The sequence below is a fragment of the Macrobrachium nipponense genome, chromosome 46 (assembly GCF_015104395.2).
Source record: "Macrobrachium nipponense isolate FS-2020 chromosome 46, ASM1510439v2, whole genome shotgun sequence".
Classification (NCBI taxonomy): domain Eukaryota; kingdom Metazoa; phylum Arthropoda; class Malacostraca; order Decapoda; family Palaemonidae; genus Macrobrachium; species Macrobrachium nipponense.
In genome coordinates, this window is record NC_061106.1 from 31,012,817 (window position 1) to 31,034,337 (window position 21,521).

At 36.6% G+C, this 21,521-nt stretch overlaps 2 protein-coding genes and 1 long non-coding RNA gene across 3 annotated transcripts in view; 1 reads left to right on the top strand and 2 right to left on the bottom strand.

Moving 5' to 3' along the window:
* The window catches only part of LOC135214865 (signal peptidase complex subunit 1-like), a 57,757-nt gene that overhangs the window by 9,250 nt on the left and 26,986 nt on the right, over positions 1-21,521 (bottom strand). The gene's annotated exons all lie outside the window — the stretch shown is intronic.
* LOC135214604 (uncharacterized) lies at positions 1,574-5,110 on the top strand. Its single transcript, XR_010314434.1, has 3 exons — positions 1,574-1,630; positions 2,611-2,700; positions 4,971-5,110. It is a non-coding gene; the product is annotated as an uncharacterized LOC135214604 (long non-coding RNA).
* LOC135214523 (alpha-ketoglutarate-dependent dioxygenase alkB homolog 7, mitochondrial-like) lies at positions 13,989-18,354 on the bottom strand. Its single transcript, XM_064248896.1, has 5 exons — positions 18,226-18,354; positions 17,942-18,133; positions 15,342-15,401; positions 15,225-15,284; positions 13,989-14,303 (listed from the first exon to the last, which is right to left on the bottom strand). Exons 1-5 carry the CDS (start codon positions 18,352-18,354, stop codon positions 14,181-14,183), a joined length of 564 nt encoding a protein of 187 aa, XP_064104966.1. The 3' UTR covers positions 13,989-14,180.

Consider the following 21,521-nt stretch of genomic DNA (forward strand, 5'->3'; position numbering starts at 1 on the left):
ATTTGGAACGAACGCAGAGTGAGGGTTCGTTTGGACTACTGCAGTGGTCGTATTAAGCATTCTGTAGATCACATTTCTTAGGGAATAGGCTAGGTAGTTACCTAGGTATGCCCTAACCATATTTCCCTTCCCCTTACCTAAACCTAACCTAACACAACCCCAGACGCCGTGTCCTAACCCTTATGTATACCCACATTACATTTTGGTTGGTTGAATGAATACTATATATTAAAGAGGGAATTGAGAACAATAACCATTATGTTATAGCGTACCTAATTCATGGTAGGCTATCCTTAATCTGTGATATACTGTTTACTCTAGACTATGGTTACTACTGTACCAGACATTTCAGATCATTCATTAGATAGCCTAATCAAAGCCCCATGGCCTGTGAATGTATTATTTAAGAGTTTCTTTTGGATGATTTTTCTCTTGAGTTTTATCATCTTAAGGCTGATAATGTTTATGGTGTATACCTATAGCCTAGTACTAAAGTCAAACCATTTTATGAGCGGACTCCAAGACCATTTCCAGCTTTGCCAATTCTCCTTAACCCGGCTACCTTCGCTTCACTAAGAGAAGGGAATAAAAATGACAAACTTGGAGATCTGGCATACTTTGTGTGCCACTTCTTCACTTGGGTCAGATCACTGAGACCCTTGGTCAAATCGTATAAAATGGGTTGAAGAAAATGAAATTTCAAAGTTTGGAATCAGTCAAGCAGATGTAACAAAGATATCAAAAGCAACTTTCATCAGATTTGTAAGGATGCTAAAGAAACGGAAGGAGAGTTTAGAGAGCTGTTTTTTTAGGGAAAAGAAAAGGAAGAGATAAAAAACCGTAACAAATGTGGACGATTTTGATCGATGCGCGTTAAACGGCGAACTGTATTGGCTTTTTATGCAAAGGAAAGAAATTCTGAAGATAGACAAAGTTTTACAAGTGAAGGAAAATATTGGGTTTGGTGGTTACATGGAATCATTTCGTAAAGTGCTGCATGAAATTGGTTTACAAAATATAAATAACGAAGGAAACTATTTAGAGGACAGTACCAAATTAAAGGATTATCTACTTTGACCATTCAAATCTGGGATAATGAGCGAATTAAACTACCCTTTCTCTTTATCTTAGTCTGTGCCCATCTATTAGAGGTCAAACCAGGTGTGGATTAAAATGGTCAGAAGGATCTGGCAACGTCACAAATGGGCTCGGAGTCCGCTTGTAAATTGGTTTGACTTTAGAAGCTGATTTTTAATACATTATCAATATAACCTACTTTAAGTGTAGGATTAAATTTCAGGGGCCATGAGCTATTTGAAATTTATTGTACAGAATACAAGCTGTAAAAAAAACATGTCCAGTGCAAGAAATATGGTAAAAATAGTTGGGTTAGATTTTCACATTTCATCGAATCTTGATGGGAGTTTTCTTGTATTTGTTAAAAGTTACTGTAGGAAATTAAAATTTCATTTAGTGTTTTTCATTTCAATGGAAAGGGTCATTGAGACAAGTATTCTTGTATTGTATCATTGTTATTGCTAGAATAAATAATTTTTTTTCTTGTTGCAGGACTTTTGAAGGCCAGAGATTAGCAGAGAGATTATTCCAAATAATTGTTGTCACATTTGGTGTAAGTATAATATTCCTGTTCGTGAGTTTTTTAATATTCTTTTTCTGGGGAAAAAGTTTACTCCTGTAGTTGATTTGAACTAAAGGTGTCAGGCAAATTAAATGTTGGTATTGGATTCAGAATTGCAAACATTTAATTATGAGTCCAGAATTTTTATAGCTTTGATAATGCTAACTACTTTTTGTTTTTTAGTTTTTAAGCAGAAAAATGTTGAGCAAAGAGAAATTGGACTTTCTCACAGTTCCACCTGTAGATTCTTGTACTTCTTACAGTTCCTCATGTAGATCCTTGTATTTTGTTTTCTTTAATGACTGTAACTCTCTATCTTCGTGCCCAATCACTCCAACTCTCTCTTTTCCCTTTATTAACTGCTGAATGGCTGAAAGTGCCCAAAGTGCTTGACTTCACAGCCTAAATTCTATAAATCAGTTAATAACTCCTATACTTTTGCAAGCTTATGAAGTTATTTCTCAGTTGGGTGAAAGGCACCCCGAGTAGGCAAAATCCCCATTCTCTTTTTGGTTTCTATCACTCCGAAGAAGTTAAGTTGTTTCAATTCCAGAAGTATTGAAATGGAAATAAATTATTTTCTTGGTAGCCTTAATCTCTCTCCTTCATATCACCATTACCCTTCTTAATTATATTTGAAACCTCAAATGTACCAATCAGTTAATGGTTTTGTGCTTGACCAGTATACAGTAGACTTAACAATCCTTACTTATATACTGGGAGGTCCATTTCTTATGCTGGTATGAAGTAAACTAGACTCGAGATTGCACTCTATGAGAAGAGGCTCAGATCCCCCCCATAAATGTATGTATCACAATTTCAGCAGTGTTTTAATCATTTTGTGACCAATGCTATTGCTTTCCTAGGCTTTACAGGATAAGGTCCATACATGGCTGAGTGAAAATATTTGTGTATGAAACAAATGCTATTTAAAATTAACATATTATTTAAAAAAATCTTTACTTTTGCAGGCTGTTGGGTGGCTGTATGGTTACTAGGTACAGGATTTTCTTTATGACTGTTGCAACTCTTGGAGCAGGGGATTTGTTTTAGCTTGTTTGGTGAGTTTATCATGCCTCTACACAAATGCATTTTCCTGTGGTTCCTAACAAGTCCAAACTTTTATTTTTCTTATATTACCAGAATAGTTTAATTGCCGATTACTATTATAGTTGTATTATGTACAAGAATACAAACCCTCCATATATTTATAATATTTAGTGAACTTCAACAAAAGTTGCTTTGATTATTGCAAGATGGTTAAGGTGTGTATGTTTGGCAAGTCAGTGGAGAAGCCCTGTTCATTCACTTGGCAGCACCTCCACTTTTTTTAAGACTACTGTCAAGACAAGATGCTCTTGTTTTTCTGTACAGTGAAAGATTATGACTTGGTTGTAAAAGCTTATTATGCTTGTATTTTATTGCTTTTGATGGTTATTCTGTATGTATGGGATATTAGAACAATGATATGACTTTTGTGTTTTCTTTCCGGCAAACTGTACCTTTGTACAATGTATGCTTACAGAATTCTTGAGGTTCATTGTACAATGATTATTATACTTATTATTATACAGTAGCTCATATAAAATACTGATCTATGTTTTTACAGTAAGATTGGGATTTTATGCTACAGAAACATGGTGTTGTAATTATGAAATAGTCTTATAAATAATTTGTCGTTAGGTCAGGTTTGTTCATTTGATTCTAAAATAATTTTTTGTTTTTTGTTTGATCAGGTTTGTTCATTTGATTCTAAAGAGTACCATTTAGGGACACTGTTTCTGTGTTTGTTGCCCTGTCCTTCCTTATTGGTCTTTGTACCAATGAAGGAAGGGGGAGCAGTGGGATTGTTCTCTGGGTTATGAATTGGATCCAATCTCCTGTATAATAGAATCCAGGCTGTGATCCCTTCCTGGGAGAGGCTGTTGGTTTAGCGAGACTTCCTTGACCCCTTCTTTTTGCAGAACTATTTGTCACTCTTGAAGTTTCCAAGAGATTAGGAGAGTATCTTAGTGGAGGACTAGATGGGAGAGTCTTTCTGGCCATTCAGGATGGTTACAGACTACTCTCGTAGTAAAGAATTAAATACACCTTACCCTTTTATGGACTGATTCTGTTTCCTCCCAACTCACCAAGATTGTTCAAATATCTTTCTCTCAGTGGAGATGTGGACAGTGTCAGAGAAAGATGTCCTGGAAGTCATAGACAACTGCCCTTCAGGCTTGCATAGACATATCTTCCCAATGGAAAAGGCAATTAAAGGCTAGAGACCAGTCATAAACCTTTCACCTCTGAGTTGTTCACCAAACTTTTCAACTATGGAAACTGCATGTTACCTGTTAAGCTTCCATCAAAGAGGGCAACTTCATGCTTTTGATGGAGGATACATATTTTTCTGATACCCATCCATCAAGATTATTGGGAATGCTCCCATTCACCTCCATCTGTAATGGACAGAACAGCATCTCACCTAAGGTTTACAGTGAATGGACAAAAAATATTGTTACATATTATTTCTCGTCTCTACCTTTGTCTAAAAGTTAGTGGCCAGGTCAGGCCAGGTGTATGTCAGTTACACAACCAAGCTTCCACTCTGATTTTTAGTTGTTAAATGTAAATTCCTCCATCCCTCATTTAATAGGGTATGGGGGTTAGGTAAAGCATAATCATCTGGGAATTCATGATAATATGCTACCTTCCAAGTTGATCTTCCTCCCTAATGGGGAAGGGAAGTTCATTTTTCTTTTACTTTGAGTAGGGTTGTAAACAAGCCATACTCTGGCATGGGGCCCTTTCAATGGTACCATCGCACATACATACTAGATTTTATGTGACCAAGCGGCTCACATTTTTGGGTGAGAAAAAAAAAAAAACCATCTGTGTTCCTGAATAGGCATGGCTTTTAGGGTTAAAAATGGTGATATATACTTACTTTCTCCACCAGGAGAGATGATTAGAGCATCAGTATACATCTTTGTATCATGCACTTAAGCTTGTGTGTGTAAATATATTGTCTACCACTGCAAGTTGGATATGGGAACTTCCTTATTTAAAAAAAAAAATAACAGGCAGTGATTGTTTTATCTTTCTTTATGCAAAACCTTATTTATGAAACTAGTATGTTTATTTTAGCAGATAAAAAATACTTCATTGCTGTCATGAACAAAGAATGTAAGGCACCCTAGTACGTTTGGCTGTTTCATTGCTTAGCATAAGTTGCATAGGTATTATGAATATTTCTAGCACTGTACGTGCCTTTGTTTTTATGTTCTTTTATGTAAAAAGTGTTAACCATAGGTTCCACAATACTATTAAAATTCTACATTTGCAGGTTACGCTTCCTCCATGGCCAATCTACCGACGATATCCTTTAAAATGGGCACCTGCTCAAGATAGCACAACTTCCATCTCTGGAGGTGAAAGTTATTCAGCCAAGAAGAAGAAAAAGTAGATAAGATGAATTGAAGTACTGTAGGTTATGGCTTGTTTTCTTCAGGTACCATTTACAAAAATGAGGTTTCATTATTTTTGTAGTTGTATTCATACTGGAGAGATTTTTTCATTTGTAAATTAATGAAGTTCCATGTTTTCTTTCATTGTCCATTACAGGGATAGGAGTTTTTTTTTGGTTGTAAAAGCTAATTTTTATATTCAACATTGTTTCAATAAAGTCATCTTTTACAGTATGTTTATTCTATGTGTATTTTCTATTAAATGTTATAATGACTATGCCCTTTATTTTAACTTTTTTTTGTCAGTAGCTTCCAAGTCTACATCTCCCCTGAATAATTAATGGAATATTTAGGCACTGGAAAACCATTTTATGCTGGGTGCAGACACTAAGTTCAAGTTATAAGCTCTCCCTGTTTGCAAATGTGGCAAGAGTACCATCAGCATATAATGAAAATTGCTCTTAGTAGTTGTCATTTTCATTGTGATCACATTTGGAAATGCCAGATGTGCTTGGGGACTTCCTTATGGATTTGAAAAGTGCTTAGAGGAGGCTTCACTACTGTACTTGACTGCTTGTTCTGAAATGTTGATTGTAAAGTAGTTTACTCAGACAGCTGTCATTCTGGACACTTGTGACTAGTTCAAGGGAGTTGTTCTTAAATGAATGGTGAAAATGGTAGCTAGAAAACCGTACAAAAGTTGAACAGGTATGAGAGGCAGGATTGTATGAAAGCAAAAGCAGGCAGAAATTGATGCAGTGCTTTTTGGCACTTGTTAATGATCCCCAATGATAAGCTGCTCATTGGGGACAGTTAATCACCACTAAAATAAACAATTTGTGGCGAAGCACTGGGCTGCTTTGCAAAGGGGAGAACAGCAGAGCTGGCAACTGTCACCAAAGACAATATGGGAATGCTGGGTGACAGGAAATGCGATAAAAAGTCATCGAAGGTTGGTACTTGTGATAGACCTAGAAAAGCTCATATATTAGCCATCTTCTGAGCCTTTGAACCTGAAGTAGTGGAACAAGATGGCACCGCTTCCTTTCTCCCTGGAGGATGAAAACTTATCCCCCTCAAGAGAGCGGGATAGCAAAAGTATTGATGTCTCAGACCCCTCTTCGGAAACTTCTAAAGACGAAGCTATGGAAGAATGGAAGGAGTAAAATCTTCCGCCAAGGAAGAAGCAACTGGCAGAAGACTGGGACAAGGAAGATGAATAAGGAGTCTGAGAATCAGTCATCGCAAACAGGAGAAAAAACCACTTCCAAGATGGCACCTCCACTTCTCCCTGTGCTGCCTCCTCTTGGAAAATATCCTCCATTGCTTAGGAGGGCAAGAATGACATTCAGAACAGGATTAGTAATATTACAAACATAGATCTGAACTTGCTGCAAGTAGAATGTGGATGTCTCAAAAGAAGCAGAAAACGAAAGCAAGGGTAACCACAAAACCCAGGACATTTTCTCTGAGGCTTAGTACTGGGAGGCTGAAAAATGAGTTATGGGTTTGTATGTTCGAGCACAAAACAAACAAAAAGAGCACAAACACACTGAAAAGCACTAATTCACGAAATAAAGGGCAAACCAAAGAAGGTAAAGGGGCAGGAAAACACTTTTCTGGAAGGAAAGGCAACAGCACATCCTTCTAGCAAGGTGGTAAGGAAGGAAGTATGCATGGCGCTTTCGGGTTAAGAGGGTCCGCAGATGCCTCCTCTCTCGTCCGATTGGCTGAACCTCGTTGCCACCAACACCTTGTTCTACAATTTTAAATGTTTTTTACTGGTTTCCAGCTGGTGCTAGAAGATTTCATCCTTAAGACTGTAGGTTTGTTGGCTATGAAAATACAAATTAACCTTTTGTGATATTTTATGAAATTATTTACAATGGGAGTTACAACAGTAAGAGAGACACTGAGTACAGCAGTAAAGAAAGAAAAGAGTAACTTTCATTCTGTCATTTATTATGTTGATGAAAATCTATAATATAAAAGAAAGAAATTAGTAACCTTCCATTTCTATCATAGCTATTGTGTGTAAGTGAATATTTATTATATAAATAATAAATACAACTTTTTATTTTTTCTTTGTTGAAATAGTATAAAAAATAAGCAGTCTATTACTACTTTTTATTGATGCCTTACCCTTAGTCTCACTGTGTTGTACTAATGATTATGAAAGTGGTAAAAGTTAACTGACAAGATATGACCTTTCATATTAATATGAGGCCCTTCTAAACTTAAAAACTGTTTGTAGTGTGAACTCTTGAGCACTACATATAGTGGTTAGGCAGTTTGGCCTTCAGTTAAAGTTTTCAAAGTCTGTAACTTAAAATTATTAAAAAATCGCATAGCATTTGATATACCTAAGTAAGTAACGTATAGGACCTTTTTCAAAAAGCCAATAAACTACACCAAGTTTTCATCTTATTTATATTCCTTAGGACTGGGTCCCATCTCCTGATTTCAATCCAGGCTCTTCTTTTCCATTTCTATTTATAGAAGAAAAGCTTGGATTAAATACAGAGATGGAGATGTCCAAGAAAATATATGAAAACTTCAGGAGAAACCATAGTATGATTCACTACTGAGCTCTTCAGCACCCATGTCCATCCGATTGGAAATCACAAACTGCTGTTTTTGGATTTGTAGTTGTCTCCAGATCCTCTGACATAATCTTTGTGTCTGCTCTGTTTAAAAGCTTTTTGTAACAAGACAACCTAAACATCAGAAGACAACAAACATACCATAAGTGTACTACCATGCCTTTATGAAGATGAGATGAAAAACAGATGGCATCAAGTAACTCAAGTAATAGAATAAAAAAAGGGTTAGGAAGTTAGTCAACTAAAATCCTGCTCACTACAATAAATAAAACTTTCATTGTGAAAACTAAAAATAACTTTACCACCAAAAGTCCATGTACTGTGATTTTTAAGCTTTACGATGATGAATAAAAAAAATTCTTTCAAAGGTGATTTATACAAAAAAAAAATTTTGAATTCGTGCAAAGAAAGACAGCAATGGCATGTCTAAAACTGAATACCTTGTACAACAGAAAACAGGCCAAAGGGTTCTGTAAAATAATGCTTGTTCAACACCTCAACCCAGAGAGTATTTAATATGTAAAAGAAAAAGGGCCACCAATCTCAAGGCATGTCTCATCTAGGCTAACTAGTGCTTTGCTTTATTAAATACCCCTTCAGTAGTTGACCACTCATTCAACAGATGCATATTATTCAAATTATTTCTTACTTGTTACCTTCTTTTGGGTTATTTCTGCATATGACTGATACCCTTGCTATCTCTCAGAACTACAGTGGAACCAAAGAAGGATTTGTTTTCTTCTAGTATTTCATGTGTGTAGTTTGTACCGAGAGCCGTCTCTGTGGAAAAAGGAAAATGCATCAACCAGAGGAAAAAGACAGTTAACATAGAAGACATTTGTATCATGAAGAATTCATCACTACTAAGTCATAAACACTCAAAGGTACTTGAAAGACATCGGTCACCTAACCCCCCATCCACCCAAATGATCAGCGCATTCATCTCCCATCTTCGTGAGTAGCCATGGATACATTAAACATAATCTCTTGGAATATTTTTGGCCTCAAGCGGAACATTCCTCTCCTAAACATGCTCTGCAAAAATTTCAACGGCATCATTGCATTGCAAGAAACGCTCCTCTGGCCTCATGACCTTGCCATCTGCGATTCAATTCATGAAGACTTCAGAACCTTCTCGACTTCATCGATGCAAGGTACAGATCAAATCATAGCCGGTCGTCCGAAAGGGGACTTTCTTTCCTGTGGCACAAATCGTTAGACAATATGATAAAGGTGATGACCTACAGGAGTGACAGATTGCTTGGGCTTCAAGTGACAGTAGGGAACTCTAAAATCCTAATAATTAATGTTTATATGCCATGGGAAAATAACAATAATTTTGATCATTACTGGATGATCCTAGGGGAGTTACACAGTATTATTCAAGATTCTCCTGCTGATCATATTTGTATAATAGGGGACCTTAATTCTCACCCCACAAAACAATTTTATAATGAACTTACTCGCTTCTGTCAAAATCATGCTCTCCAAATTAGCGATGTAATGCTCCTCCCTCCCTCCTCCTACTCATATGTACATAATAGAGCGGACGCAATTACAACCTCCTGGCTGGACCACTGCATCACATCTCCACAACTTCATGATTCTATTATGACCTGCAATATTCGCTACGATCTTGCAACGGGCTACGATCACATCCCATTACAGTGTCATTCAGTACCCCTCCCTCCCTACCGTGAACCCACTAACTGACCGCCCTCCAGCGGTTAACTGGGAGTTTAAAACCAACAGAAAACCAGATACTTTAGGGCGACCACGGAAACCAGGTTGCGGTCAATAATTCAACCGGCTGACACCTTACTGTGTACCAACACAAAATGTAGAAATGACCACCACAAGAGGGATCTGAATGAATTCTATTCGAACATAATCTCTGCTATGCTTGCTTCGGGCAGGACTGCCTTTAGATTTCGTCAAGGTAATTCTCGTAATATACCTGGTTGGAATGACTTGGTTAAGGATCTGTATACATACTCACGAGAAATGTTTTTACTGTGGAGGCAAAATGGCAGCCCGAGGGAAGGACACACTGCATTACTAATGAGGCAGGTGAGAGCGCAATTCAAACTTGCTCTTAAGCACTGCAGGTTAAATGAAAAACAACTAAGAGCCGATGCAATGTCTAGAAACGTAGAATCTGGTGATTACCCTCGTCTTTGGAAAGATATCCAGTCCTTAAATCCCAAAACTAAAAAGCTATCACAGAGAGTAGGGGAAGCAGTCGGAGACGAGGCTATCGCAAGGATGTGGGGTGATCACTTCAACAATATCCTGAATTGCATAAATGATCAGGATTCCCGAAGCGAGGTAGATAACCTCCTTAATGACAACATTCAATTTCATTTTGCAGACCGTATTACGCCAGGTAACATCAGCGATGCCATACACAGCATACCAAATAATAAATCGCCGGCTGTGATGGTCTTCCCGCAGAGGCTTTCAAATTCTGCCATCCGATAATTTATATTTTGCTAGCTGCCTTATTCAATGCATGCATAATTCACCAGTTTCTTCCAGACTCCCTACTCTTAGTTCACTTGATACCATTAATCAAAAACAAGCTAAAGGATGCAGCTGACCCTGGCAACTACCGGCCAATTGCAATCACAACGATCGCATCGAAGATACTTGAGTCAGTTCTTCTTGTGAGACTTCTCCCCTTTCTACACACCACTGACAACCAGTTCGGGTTTAAAGCAAACCACTCAACCGACACCTGCATCTACATACTGAAAGAATTGCTGAACTACTACCTATCATCAGCATCTCCGGTTTTCCTGTGTTTCGTAGATGTGAGAAAAGCATTGACAGAGTAAACTACCTGAAGCTATTCCTGAAGCTGCATAAAAGGGGCACACCCCTAACCCCTATATCTAATTGGCATTTTACATTGCTGGTTCTCCACACAGCAATTCTGTGTCAAATGGGGCAACGTATTATCGTACACCTTCGGCTCCCTAAACGGGCTTCGGCAAGGGGGCATTCTCTCTCCATACCTGTTTAATACGTACACAGATGCCTTGAATGTCAAACTGAACTCACTCCCAATCGGATGCACTGTCAATGAAACAACTATAAACAACCTCTGTTACGCCGACGATATGGTTCTGATTTCCCCATCAGTGCATGGCCTCCAACGACTCATCGACACTTGCTGCCAATATGCAGAGGAATTTGATATAATCTACAACGAAACCAAGACCCAGTGCATGTCGCTTCTCCCGAGATCGCTTAAGCATATTGCAGAACCACAAATTTTCCTCGGAAACCATCAGCTGGAATTTGTGCGCGAATTTCCAGTATTTGGGTCACATTATTACCGATGACCTAAAAGATACGGCAGACATTGAACAGAGGCGTCGTAAACCATGTGCAACTGGCAACATGATTGCAAGGAGGTTTGCCTTCTGTCACCGAGACGTGAAACTGCTGCTCTTCCGCTCGTACTGTTACAGTATCTATGGGTGTTCCCTCTGGACGAACTATACCCGAGAGACCATGAGACGTATCACTGTTGTGCACAATGACATTCTGAGACGCCTCACAAACACTCCACGCTACCACTCCGCCACACAGATGTTCTTAGAAAACCACCTGGACAATTTAAAAATCATTGTAAGGCGAACAATGTCAGCCTGGTCAACCCGAGTGAGAAACGGCGGCAACTCGCTCATACAAAGCATCCTAAGGAGTGAAGCAAGAAGAAGATCTAAATTGTGGGAAAGATGGGAAAATGAGGCCTTTGTCCCCTAAAGGACTTAATCTCAGTATTAGCAAGATGTCATCTGCAGAATTTTGTCATTATTATATTTATTGCTGATATTTTATTTTTTCATTATTTCTGTTGATTACTATCAAGTTAAAGTTGATATATATGTATAATATGTGTATAGGTGTATGTAGTATATATATTGATATATATATGTATATAATATATATGAGATCTAGATATCTATATATATAAGATTATATTATATATATATATGTATGTAATATATATAAGATTAATATATAAAGATAAGATATATATATAGATACAATAGATATATATATATATATATACATAGATATACATTCAATTTATGTAATTAGCCCTCGGACCAGACTACTGTAACCACCTAAGGTCTCTAGTGAAATTTAAGCTATATAATTTGTGCACTAACTGTTATAACTCTCAATGCATTTTTTTTCTCACCAATATTATTACTATTACCAGTATTATGATTACTATCTTTTATGCTACCTCAGCTATTTTGTGGATAAGCGCCGATTACTAATTTTTCCTATCATGTTGACTCATATATCTAGATTGTGTATGTTACTGTGTATTTTTTTGTATGTCATTGTATATGGTCTTGAACCGAAATAAAGGATATTATTATTATATTATTATTATTATACTTATGCAATCAATGAAACAAACTTATACATTCAAACAAATGTCTGTCTAAGCAACCAGTCTATTTTTTTCCTCCTTCTGTCATATAATATACAACAGAAAAAATATACCTGTCATAATTTTAAGTCCATGAAAGTTATCTGACAGCAATATTGTAATTTTATACTTGAATTTGCAATTGCACGTAAAGTCTGCTAGCCTAGCAATCTCTTTCTCACTCCGTACATTATCATTGCTGTAATCTAATATACTTCAGATATTTTGCAATGTTAATAGTAATATAGTCAGTTATACAGTACTGTAGTTAGGTTTGTTCACTTAAATGTGTGAGGGTGCACTAATCATAAGCAGCAAGGGGGATGTTCATGAAAACCAATGAAATGCATTCCTCAGTATAGGCATAGTGACTGATGTACAGTATGCAAATACTGAAGCTAGTTGCTAATTACATATGTAATATTCAAAGCCCTTACCAGTAAGTATTTCTACAAAGTAAAGATTAATAATATGTATTGTCGCTTACATAATACCTCCTGACGTCACAAGACAGTCAATAAAATACATATATTGATTAGTAAAATCATAGTGTCTGATGCCTTATCACTGCGATTTAAAGCTTTTATGCTAGTTGCTAAGGAAAAGATATGTATTGTTACTTTAGATAATAGTTACTAAAAACAAAAGCTGGTAAAATGTCTTCTTCCTAAGATGGAACTTTAATTCAATTTACGGTCATTTTTCATTTGATTGTATTCAGTTTTTTACATTATTTTTGTAATAAGAAACAGTGTTTCAAATTGCAAAGTATAATGTGTGTGTCATTCCACGGTTTATATCTGTTGAGTCTAATTTTGTTATATCAGACTACAGTGGCCCAAAGATTAAACTTGTACATTTGTACCTTCACTTTATAAGATGCATCATGAATTTCCTTAAACTTTTATAGGAAAAAAGCATTTTATATGGTAACAAATATGGTATATGTATTAGCATTTTAGCCTTTTCCTCTGGTTGCAAATGACTTGAGAGAAAAATAAACCACCAATCATATACACTTTAATCCATTGTCCACTGAATAAGAAAAAGTTCTTGTGCAGAAAATTTCCAAAGCATGTGCCCATTTATACAAAAAGGCTCCCCAATCCCCTTAAACAATTCATCACTAACCTTTATCTGAAAAGCACTTGTGTATTCTGAATATTAAGGGGTTTCAATTTTAACAACTCTTGCAGGCCACCTAGCCAAAACTTTAATATTCCATCTCTACTCATGCCCTCCTAAAACTTATGAATTCTTAGATACATTATAAATAATTTTGACTGATACTATTAACAATTCATTCACCTAGCAGCAGAAGACAGGAATGAGGAATGCAGGTTTGCATCCTTTTTTAAAGGCAAGCTCCCACTTGTCATATCTCCTCACCCTGCCCAAAAACCACTTACTACAAACTAAATACTTTTGAGTAAACATGATGATAAAAGAAAAATGGTATGTTAATACCGACAATACACGTTAATGTACATGCCTACTACACATACAATCATATATACCAGCAATATTTTATTGGAAAAATCACTGAAAAACAAAATATTCGTAAAAATAGTACTTTTGAAAAATTAACAATGGATGGTCATTATTTAAGCACCAGTTACAGAGGATGATTTAAAGTTATTTGCCTTCCACCAGACCTAAAGCCAAGAAAAGAACAGAGCTTAAGCAGGTGAGAAATGAGGCTTCCCGTAACAAAAGGATTTCTTGCCTGTCTTCTAAGTACATCACCTATTTGCTTGTTTATTAGTCAGTAATATGACACCTGGTTTCCTGATTTTCTTTTTTGGGCTGCTCACACGAACATTATCCCATGCTGGTGCTATAAGGTCAGCTTACTCTAACAATAAGGTCTGTGGTTAGATAGGTAATAAAAGGGATAAATAATGAACTAATAAGCTTACTCTGTATGAACACTTCAGGGATGAGAATGGTTGTATCTCTTTCATACTACATATACCTCATTGAGAAAAAATGTCAGCTTGTGTGACTACTGTACACAAATTTTTACCTCATTATATAGAGCGCTCTCCCTTGGGTAGCATGACATCAATAACTTGGTCTTTGTTGTTAACATGAACAAGTCGCATCACAGCATCACTAAGTAAACACACACCAGAGATGATGTTACCACAAAACTGAAAAAAAGTATGTTTAGGGAAAGTACCTTGAAGTTGATAGCCTGAGTACAAGCTAGTATTACAATGCATTGAGAGGTAAAAAATGTATAAACTCCACCTTTTACCAACTTATGCCCTTTACTTATTATGTAGGGTTTTATATAGTGTTTTAAGTCTACGAAGACATGAAAATAGTATGAGCCTGCTTGCAACCTGGCCTTAGTATTCAAAGGCATAAGATGTTTGCTAAATAACTTTCTTTTGGTATTTTACTGTCCTTTGTAGAAGCATGTTCTTGCACAACCTGTTCCCAATAAAGATAACTTCTCTAATCCCTGCAAATTTTACTGCATATTGGTGCTGCTGTTCAGTGAATCTGGTTGCTCTTGGCAGGAAAAGAGGATCATGGATCAATTACGAATGTGAAAGATCTATGTTTAAAATGCCAGGTTGGGCAGAAACAATTTGTGGCTAAACTTGTGGTTTAGGATTGTTGCTGACAAATCTACTGCCTGCCTCACAAGTATAACATTTATTCCCAAGGTGGAATAAATACAGGCTATAAATATCTATTTATACATAAAATGATAGTATCAAATGAAATGTGAAAAAGACATAAGTACCATAAACTTCTCAATAACAGTGATCTTTTGCTTTTGTGTAAAAACTTTTGGACTTTGTACTAACTTTATTGTAGATTTGGATAACAAATGGAACCCAGGTAGCCTATGTGTAATACACTCAAAAACATAAAGAGAGAAAATTCAGCTATAAACAAATGTAACTGTACAGATCATAAGTGTAGTGTTTAACTGAGCAACAAAGGTTATGTGATCTTTACCACGAGTGTATAGGCTGTAAGTAAGAATAGGAGGTTTGTAATTTTGTTTGGACAACACTGAATTAATTTACAATGAAATTAAAACAAAAATATCTTACCCTGACACTATCTACATGAGGTTTAATGACTCCAGTTTTGGCCAAATCTAAGATGTGGACCTGGGGCTATCAGGTCTTTGCTCCCTCTGGGAAAGGCATATTTCTTCATCCTTGATATAATAGGCGAAGCACTTTTACCCATCTTCCTCGTTCAATTTCTCGAAAACCATGTATAGCCTGTTGAAGAAGATAAGTGTACAATACTACATAACGATAAATTTTACTTCAGTCCAAGGAATGCCTTTTCATACCTAAATAAAGCCAAAGTCATTGACAAACTATCATGAACACTAAAAAAAACAAACAAAAACTTAATTAAATTATTGTCATACGTCAGTTTTCAATGTCAAAAACTAAGAATTTCCTTCTCTATCTTTTTTGTATTTAAGATCTTTTTTGTATTTAAGATCGTAAATAAGAGCAAAGATTACGGAAAATAAGAAACATGGCTAAGGCAATATTTGCAGTTATTTGCAATAAACTTCCTGATGTAGCTGGTTGAAGAGGGAAGCATGCAGATGGAAAAATATATACAGGCAGTCCCCGCCTTACAACTCTTTGGCTAAAGATGTTCCGAGGTTACGAGGCGTTCACAATACAGGCAGTCCCTGGGTTTGATGGGGGTTCCGTTCTTGAGATGCGTTGTAGGCCGAAAAGTGCCGTAAGCTGGAACATCGTCAAAAATCCTGGGAGAACCTTACTTTTAATGCTTTGGGGGCATTAAAAACTATGTAAAACTGCATTCTTATTGCATTTTTCATCAAAAAAACCTTCAAATATTGACTATTTTGCATTTTTGGAGTCATATTTCCTCTGGCAGATCAGCATTGTAGGCATCATAACCCTGGAATGTGTGTTGTAAACCGGAAATAATTTTCTGATAAATATAATTGAAAAGGGTTGTAACCTCAGAATGCCGTAAGCCGAACCCGCCGTAAGCCGCCGGGGACTGCCTGTATTAAGGGTCCCCAGAGTTCCAAGTCGCTTTAAAAAAAAAAATTTTTTTTTTTTTGCTCCAGTCTTATAAAATATCCTACTTTTCCCATGGAAAAGCGTACTTGCATATGTAGACTCCAAAGTGGCTGAAAATTCCATTATCTAACAAAGTGTGGTGATATGCGTGTTTGAAAACTGCCAATTTTCAAATGCGTTTTTCTCACAATTTTGATTTTTTTTTTAAATGAGTCCCTGGAGACCCTTAATATCGTGAACACCTCAGTAAATCAATAGTTGAAGGCTTTTTATCTGATGAGAAATGCAATAAAAATGCAATTTGCATAGTTTTTAATACTACACCAAAAGCATTAAAATTAAGGTTTCTTAGGATTTTGACAATGTTCTGGGTTACGACGCGTCTCAAGAACGGAACCTCCGTCGTAAACCGGGGACCTGCCTGTATTGTTATTCAAAAGATATCATCTGTTCCCATGGAAATCCAAACCATCAACTTTTATACAGAAGTGTGCCATGCAATGTACTGCCAGAGGTGGCTCCCAGTGGATCTCTACTCTCAACTTGATGACAAATGTGAATGGAAACTATACACTACACTGGACTACAAATGAAAGTTTTTTTAAGCCTACATTAGGTTAATTAACTTCTATGTTCATTGAGAAGAAAATGGTTCAGGCTAAATAATTAAAGGCACAGGATATAGTACGGCAGCCGTATCCGATCGTGGTAGATATTGGTACGGCAGTGAATTGCGCATGCGTCAATTTCAGACTTCCTGCCGTCACAAATAATATAGTGCGGTGAGGGTACGGCAGATTCTGTCATTGGTGCCGTATTTTGCGCTCTGACTTGCTGTAGATACGGCAGTTGGCTGTATCCGTTTACCAGTTTGCTAATCATACTGTATTATGTAAACCAGAGTTCGGCTTTTACGTGGGACGGAGTCCACGCTTTTTGAACCTGTCCCCCTTTTTTCAGTTAGCAAAATGTCCCTCCCCCTTTTTTAATTGCTTGGCTTTTGTGAATTTTGTCCCGCTTTTTGTACTACAAGCACAACACTATCCCGATTTTAATGGAATAATGCTATAAATTTAGGTTTAACTTTGCCATTTCACTACCTGGTAAATTCTATCGTCTTCTCCGACAGCTGCAAAATACCCAATGAAGTGAATTAAAAGAATACGTATTGTAAAGTGTATAACGGCCCTTGCAACTGCCGATGTCGGGCAGAATAAAGGGCCGAGAAAATCACCAAAGGTACGATGGTAGTGTAAATATTTATATATAATCCTCTTTGAATCTCCTCTTCGGAATTCTTTTCAGGGCCGATTCGATCGTTCGTGACCTACGTATATGCCATGAATTACCCAATTTTTGAAAGTTTGAGTCTTCATAGATGTCTATGGCTTTCTTCAGCTCGTTAAAGCCTGAAAACATCTTTGTTTTTTTCTTTTTGGCGAAAACTAATGTATTAGCTATTCCGTCACCATTTTTCTTGCTGTCACTGATATGCCCAAAGACGTGTATATACTTCAGTTTTGATAGTCTTTGGATATGCGTGAGGCGGTAAACAAGGGTTAGCGCATGCGCAATTCACTGCCGTACCAATATCTACCGAGATCGGGGTACGGCTGCCGTACCAATATCCAGTTCGATAATTAAAAGGCTGGGCTAAATTGTGTTTGAGTCTGCTGTTGTAGCTAGGGTTGATCTGGTAGTACCTAGTAGACTACTACCAGGTCAGTATCTGAGGCTTCACTTACATCATCCCAATGATCAAACTCGTATTGTAGTCGTTTGAAGTGTGGTTCAACTTCTTTCATCAGAATTTCTTCCTCCTCGATGCTTATAAAGTCACTGACAACTTGAAAGCTTGATGTAACTTCCTCACTGTTTCGAGAGAGCACGACGAATGGAAATGTAAATATTTTATTTTTTCTTTGGATTTCTCTACACTGAAATCGGCATCTGACGAATTAAACATATCAATACGGGTATGGTCCCTTGGATTCGCATCGTCTGTTAGATTATGGTTAATATTACTAACATCTTTGGCTTGTGAACTTAGGTAACTATTTAACACTTGAAGATGAGGTCTAGTAGAGCCATAAAGCAAAGCCATCTGACCACTTGGTCTCTTGCCTGAGCCCCGTGAATTTGGACTTATCATTGCCATGGTCCAGTGACGGCAAATATATGGATGGATATACTTCGAGAAGCTTCGTGCAAAGTTATCTAAATTACTAAATTAGGCGTCCCATTTAGTACAGCACAGAAAAGATTTCCTTGACTAGGACAGTCCGACCTACTAACATTAGAATTACGACTGAGAGAAGAATAGTATCTCATTTTGCACCAGACTCCGCATCTGGCTCCCACCGAAAAAGTTTTAGACTTTAATACAATCATTTTATCGAGACGCTAATTTTCCACGAAATGCTTGGAGAAATTTTTGAGGTAGGGACCAGACCACAAAGGGAAACCATAACAATAATCAGCTGTTCAACATTAGTAGTAGTAATAGAAAGATCATTGGGGCTTGTCTATAAAACGGCTCCCTTGCTCGTTCAATTTTACCTTTTGGCTTACGTTGTGCTGATAGAACTTGAAGAATATTTTCCTCGTGGAAACACAACGCTTTTGATAAATCCTTCTTTCAGTACTGTCTTTAGATAAATATGTGAACAGTAAGGCATTATCTATCAGGTCATCTTTATCTTCCTTGATATATGGCTGTTATATGAATATAAATCTGTTCCGGATAGTTTCGTATGATGGGCAATATAAAAAATTACCCTCTAATATTTTCTTGCCAGTTAGTTCTGTCGTATTTAATCCAGCTTCTCGAATTAGCAGCTTTTTTTCTTTTTTGCTGGAAGGGGTGATGTTATCATGCCAAATTCTTGCTTTGCATTTTTTAGAATAAAAATTTATGTAGAGTTGCCTTGTAGATTTTATTTATTTCCCTTTCCCATATATATATATATATATATATATATATATATATATATATATATATATATATATATATATATATATATATGACTCATTCGCAATGCCGACCCCATATAAAATGGGTTTAAGCTAGGAAGAAGAAGATATATATATATATATATATATATATATATATATATATATATATATATATATATATATATATATATTATATATATAGTACCAACCATTTACCATTCCTTTCATTGCGTTTCTTTAACTGATAGCAATTTACTCAGATTAGAAAAACTCATTCATATGCTCTTATTTTCGAAATGGCCTAAATTTATTTCATATGAGAACTTATTCCTATTAATCATTGAGGATTTTATTTTGATAGAACAGTTTGTTCTTCATAACCTTTGAGTGGCAGGAAGAAGCCCTCTATTTTAAGGTTTCAAAGCACACCTTGATGTCTTCCGTATTGTTCTTTATTTTAAATTCTGGTTTCATTTTTTTTTTTTTTTTTTTTTTTTTTGCAGAGCTTCGTTACTTCAATGCCTGCTCATGATAATTGGGGTTCGTTTGGTAGAGCTGGGTCTTGTTTTTTGTACGAGTCGCAACACCTCAATTCACTTTTATGATCATTCTGACAATGTTGAGTTACGGGCGCTGAAAAGCAAGAGCCGTGCCAGCACAAGACCGGCTTAATCTTACTATCATTTTGTGTCTTTTCCGAGCTATTTTCTCTCTACATCATACTATTGATGAGTACATTTTTCATCGACTTCGTTTTTTCTTTATACGGTGGATGTAATTGTATCAATTCACTTCTTTTCCTTATCATGATCCTTACAGAAATCTTCCACATTTTACGCACATGACTAAGGATCAAAGTTCATTGCTTTCAAGGATACCATTAATTTTATCACCGAGGCATTAGGAATACAAAAATGCTTCCGGTACTCATGAAAAACATTAATTGTCCATTTTGTTTGGTAAATTTGAATAATTCTCTTTACTACAGCAAGTGGAATCAGTTCGTTAGCGACGGTTCTATATGTTTTAATATAAGGAACGTGGAAATAATAATCATTATAGTAGAATTTGATTGTATTAGAGATGATATGAGGGAGAAGGGAGTATGGGAGGAAATGTTGACACAGGACAAAGGTAAATGGAAGAGACTCATTAAAAACGGAGACCCCGAATAGGGATAAAGCTGGGAGGAAGAAGTAGAATTTTGTAGTGTAAAAACAAGCATTTGGCCAAAAATTTACTGCAGATCAACATTTGCACAGTTTCATTTTAACAAGGAAAAAGACAAAAAATATGACAGGTTAACATTGCTAGCATATCATTACTTTTAGTCAAAGGAAATGAATCTGCGTAGCAGGGAAGGCCTTAACTCTCGCTTCACCTGAACATCAATGAAGGGAAATGATGTTCTGGAGGTGATGTCGAAGGCACAGCAGTTTACACTCAGACGTTGGTGCATTTCTTGTAGCGGAGGCAACTGTCCCAGCAACAAAGAGCACCTCCGTGGCAGTCTAAGTCTTTTGTGCAAACGCTGAAATCACAAAATATCGCCGTCAAAATTTCCGTGAAAAATGTCTGCATCAGGAGTGCTTCAGTGTGGCTTTTCTGCTAAGGAGTCAGCTGACGTTGACTGACAGCAAATTTCATTAACAAAAATTACTAAGAAAAAATACATCTTTCTAGTATGATTGATGACTATAGTGAAGTTATACTTTTTAACACTGATATTCACATGAGAAAATAAAGATACAGTCGAAATTAGAAGTTTTTGTAATTTATGCAATGAGCCCGAAGAAATAACCATTGAAAACAGCAAAAATATTTCTTTTGGGAACTTCTCACTGAAGGAAATAATCTCTCTATTCAATGTCATTTTTTTTTGTCCAGCTTGGTTGTAGTTTTTTTTTTTAAACTGGGCTATAATCATTAATAAACCAATCTCTTAATGATATTCAAATGGTTAATTATTGAAGTAAATAAGGATTTTTCCCAAATCGAGAACTTTTCTGTATTATTTTTACTGCTGAAAATATGATCCGTGAGAACAAGGTTACAGAATAATTGATTAACTCATTTTCCCCTTTTCCCAAAAGAAATATGCAGTTATTGAAAATCCATAGTCTTATTGTTACGGAAATCTACCAAGGGGAATGATAGATGATTCGGGTTTCGGGAGTGCGTGGAAACAAGACGATCATTGCATAAATTAGTTATCCAGACTTTAAATCCAGCTCTGCTTCAGAATATTCTGACACTAGTGACAGAGGCACTGGCGCAGAGTGGTCCACTTACCCTGGGACCCGAAACGCCGCCGAAACCTGCCGCTCCAGGCCTGTTGCAGTCACCAGGTGGGCGTGTATCAACGGGACA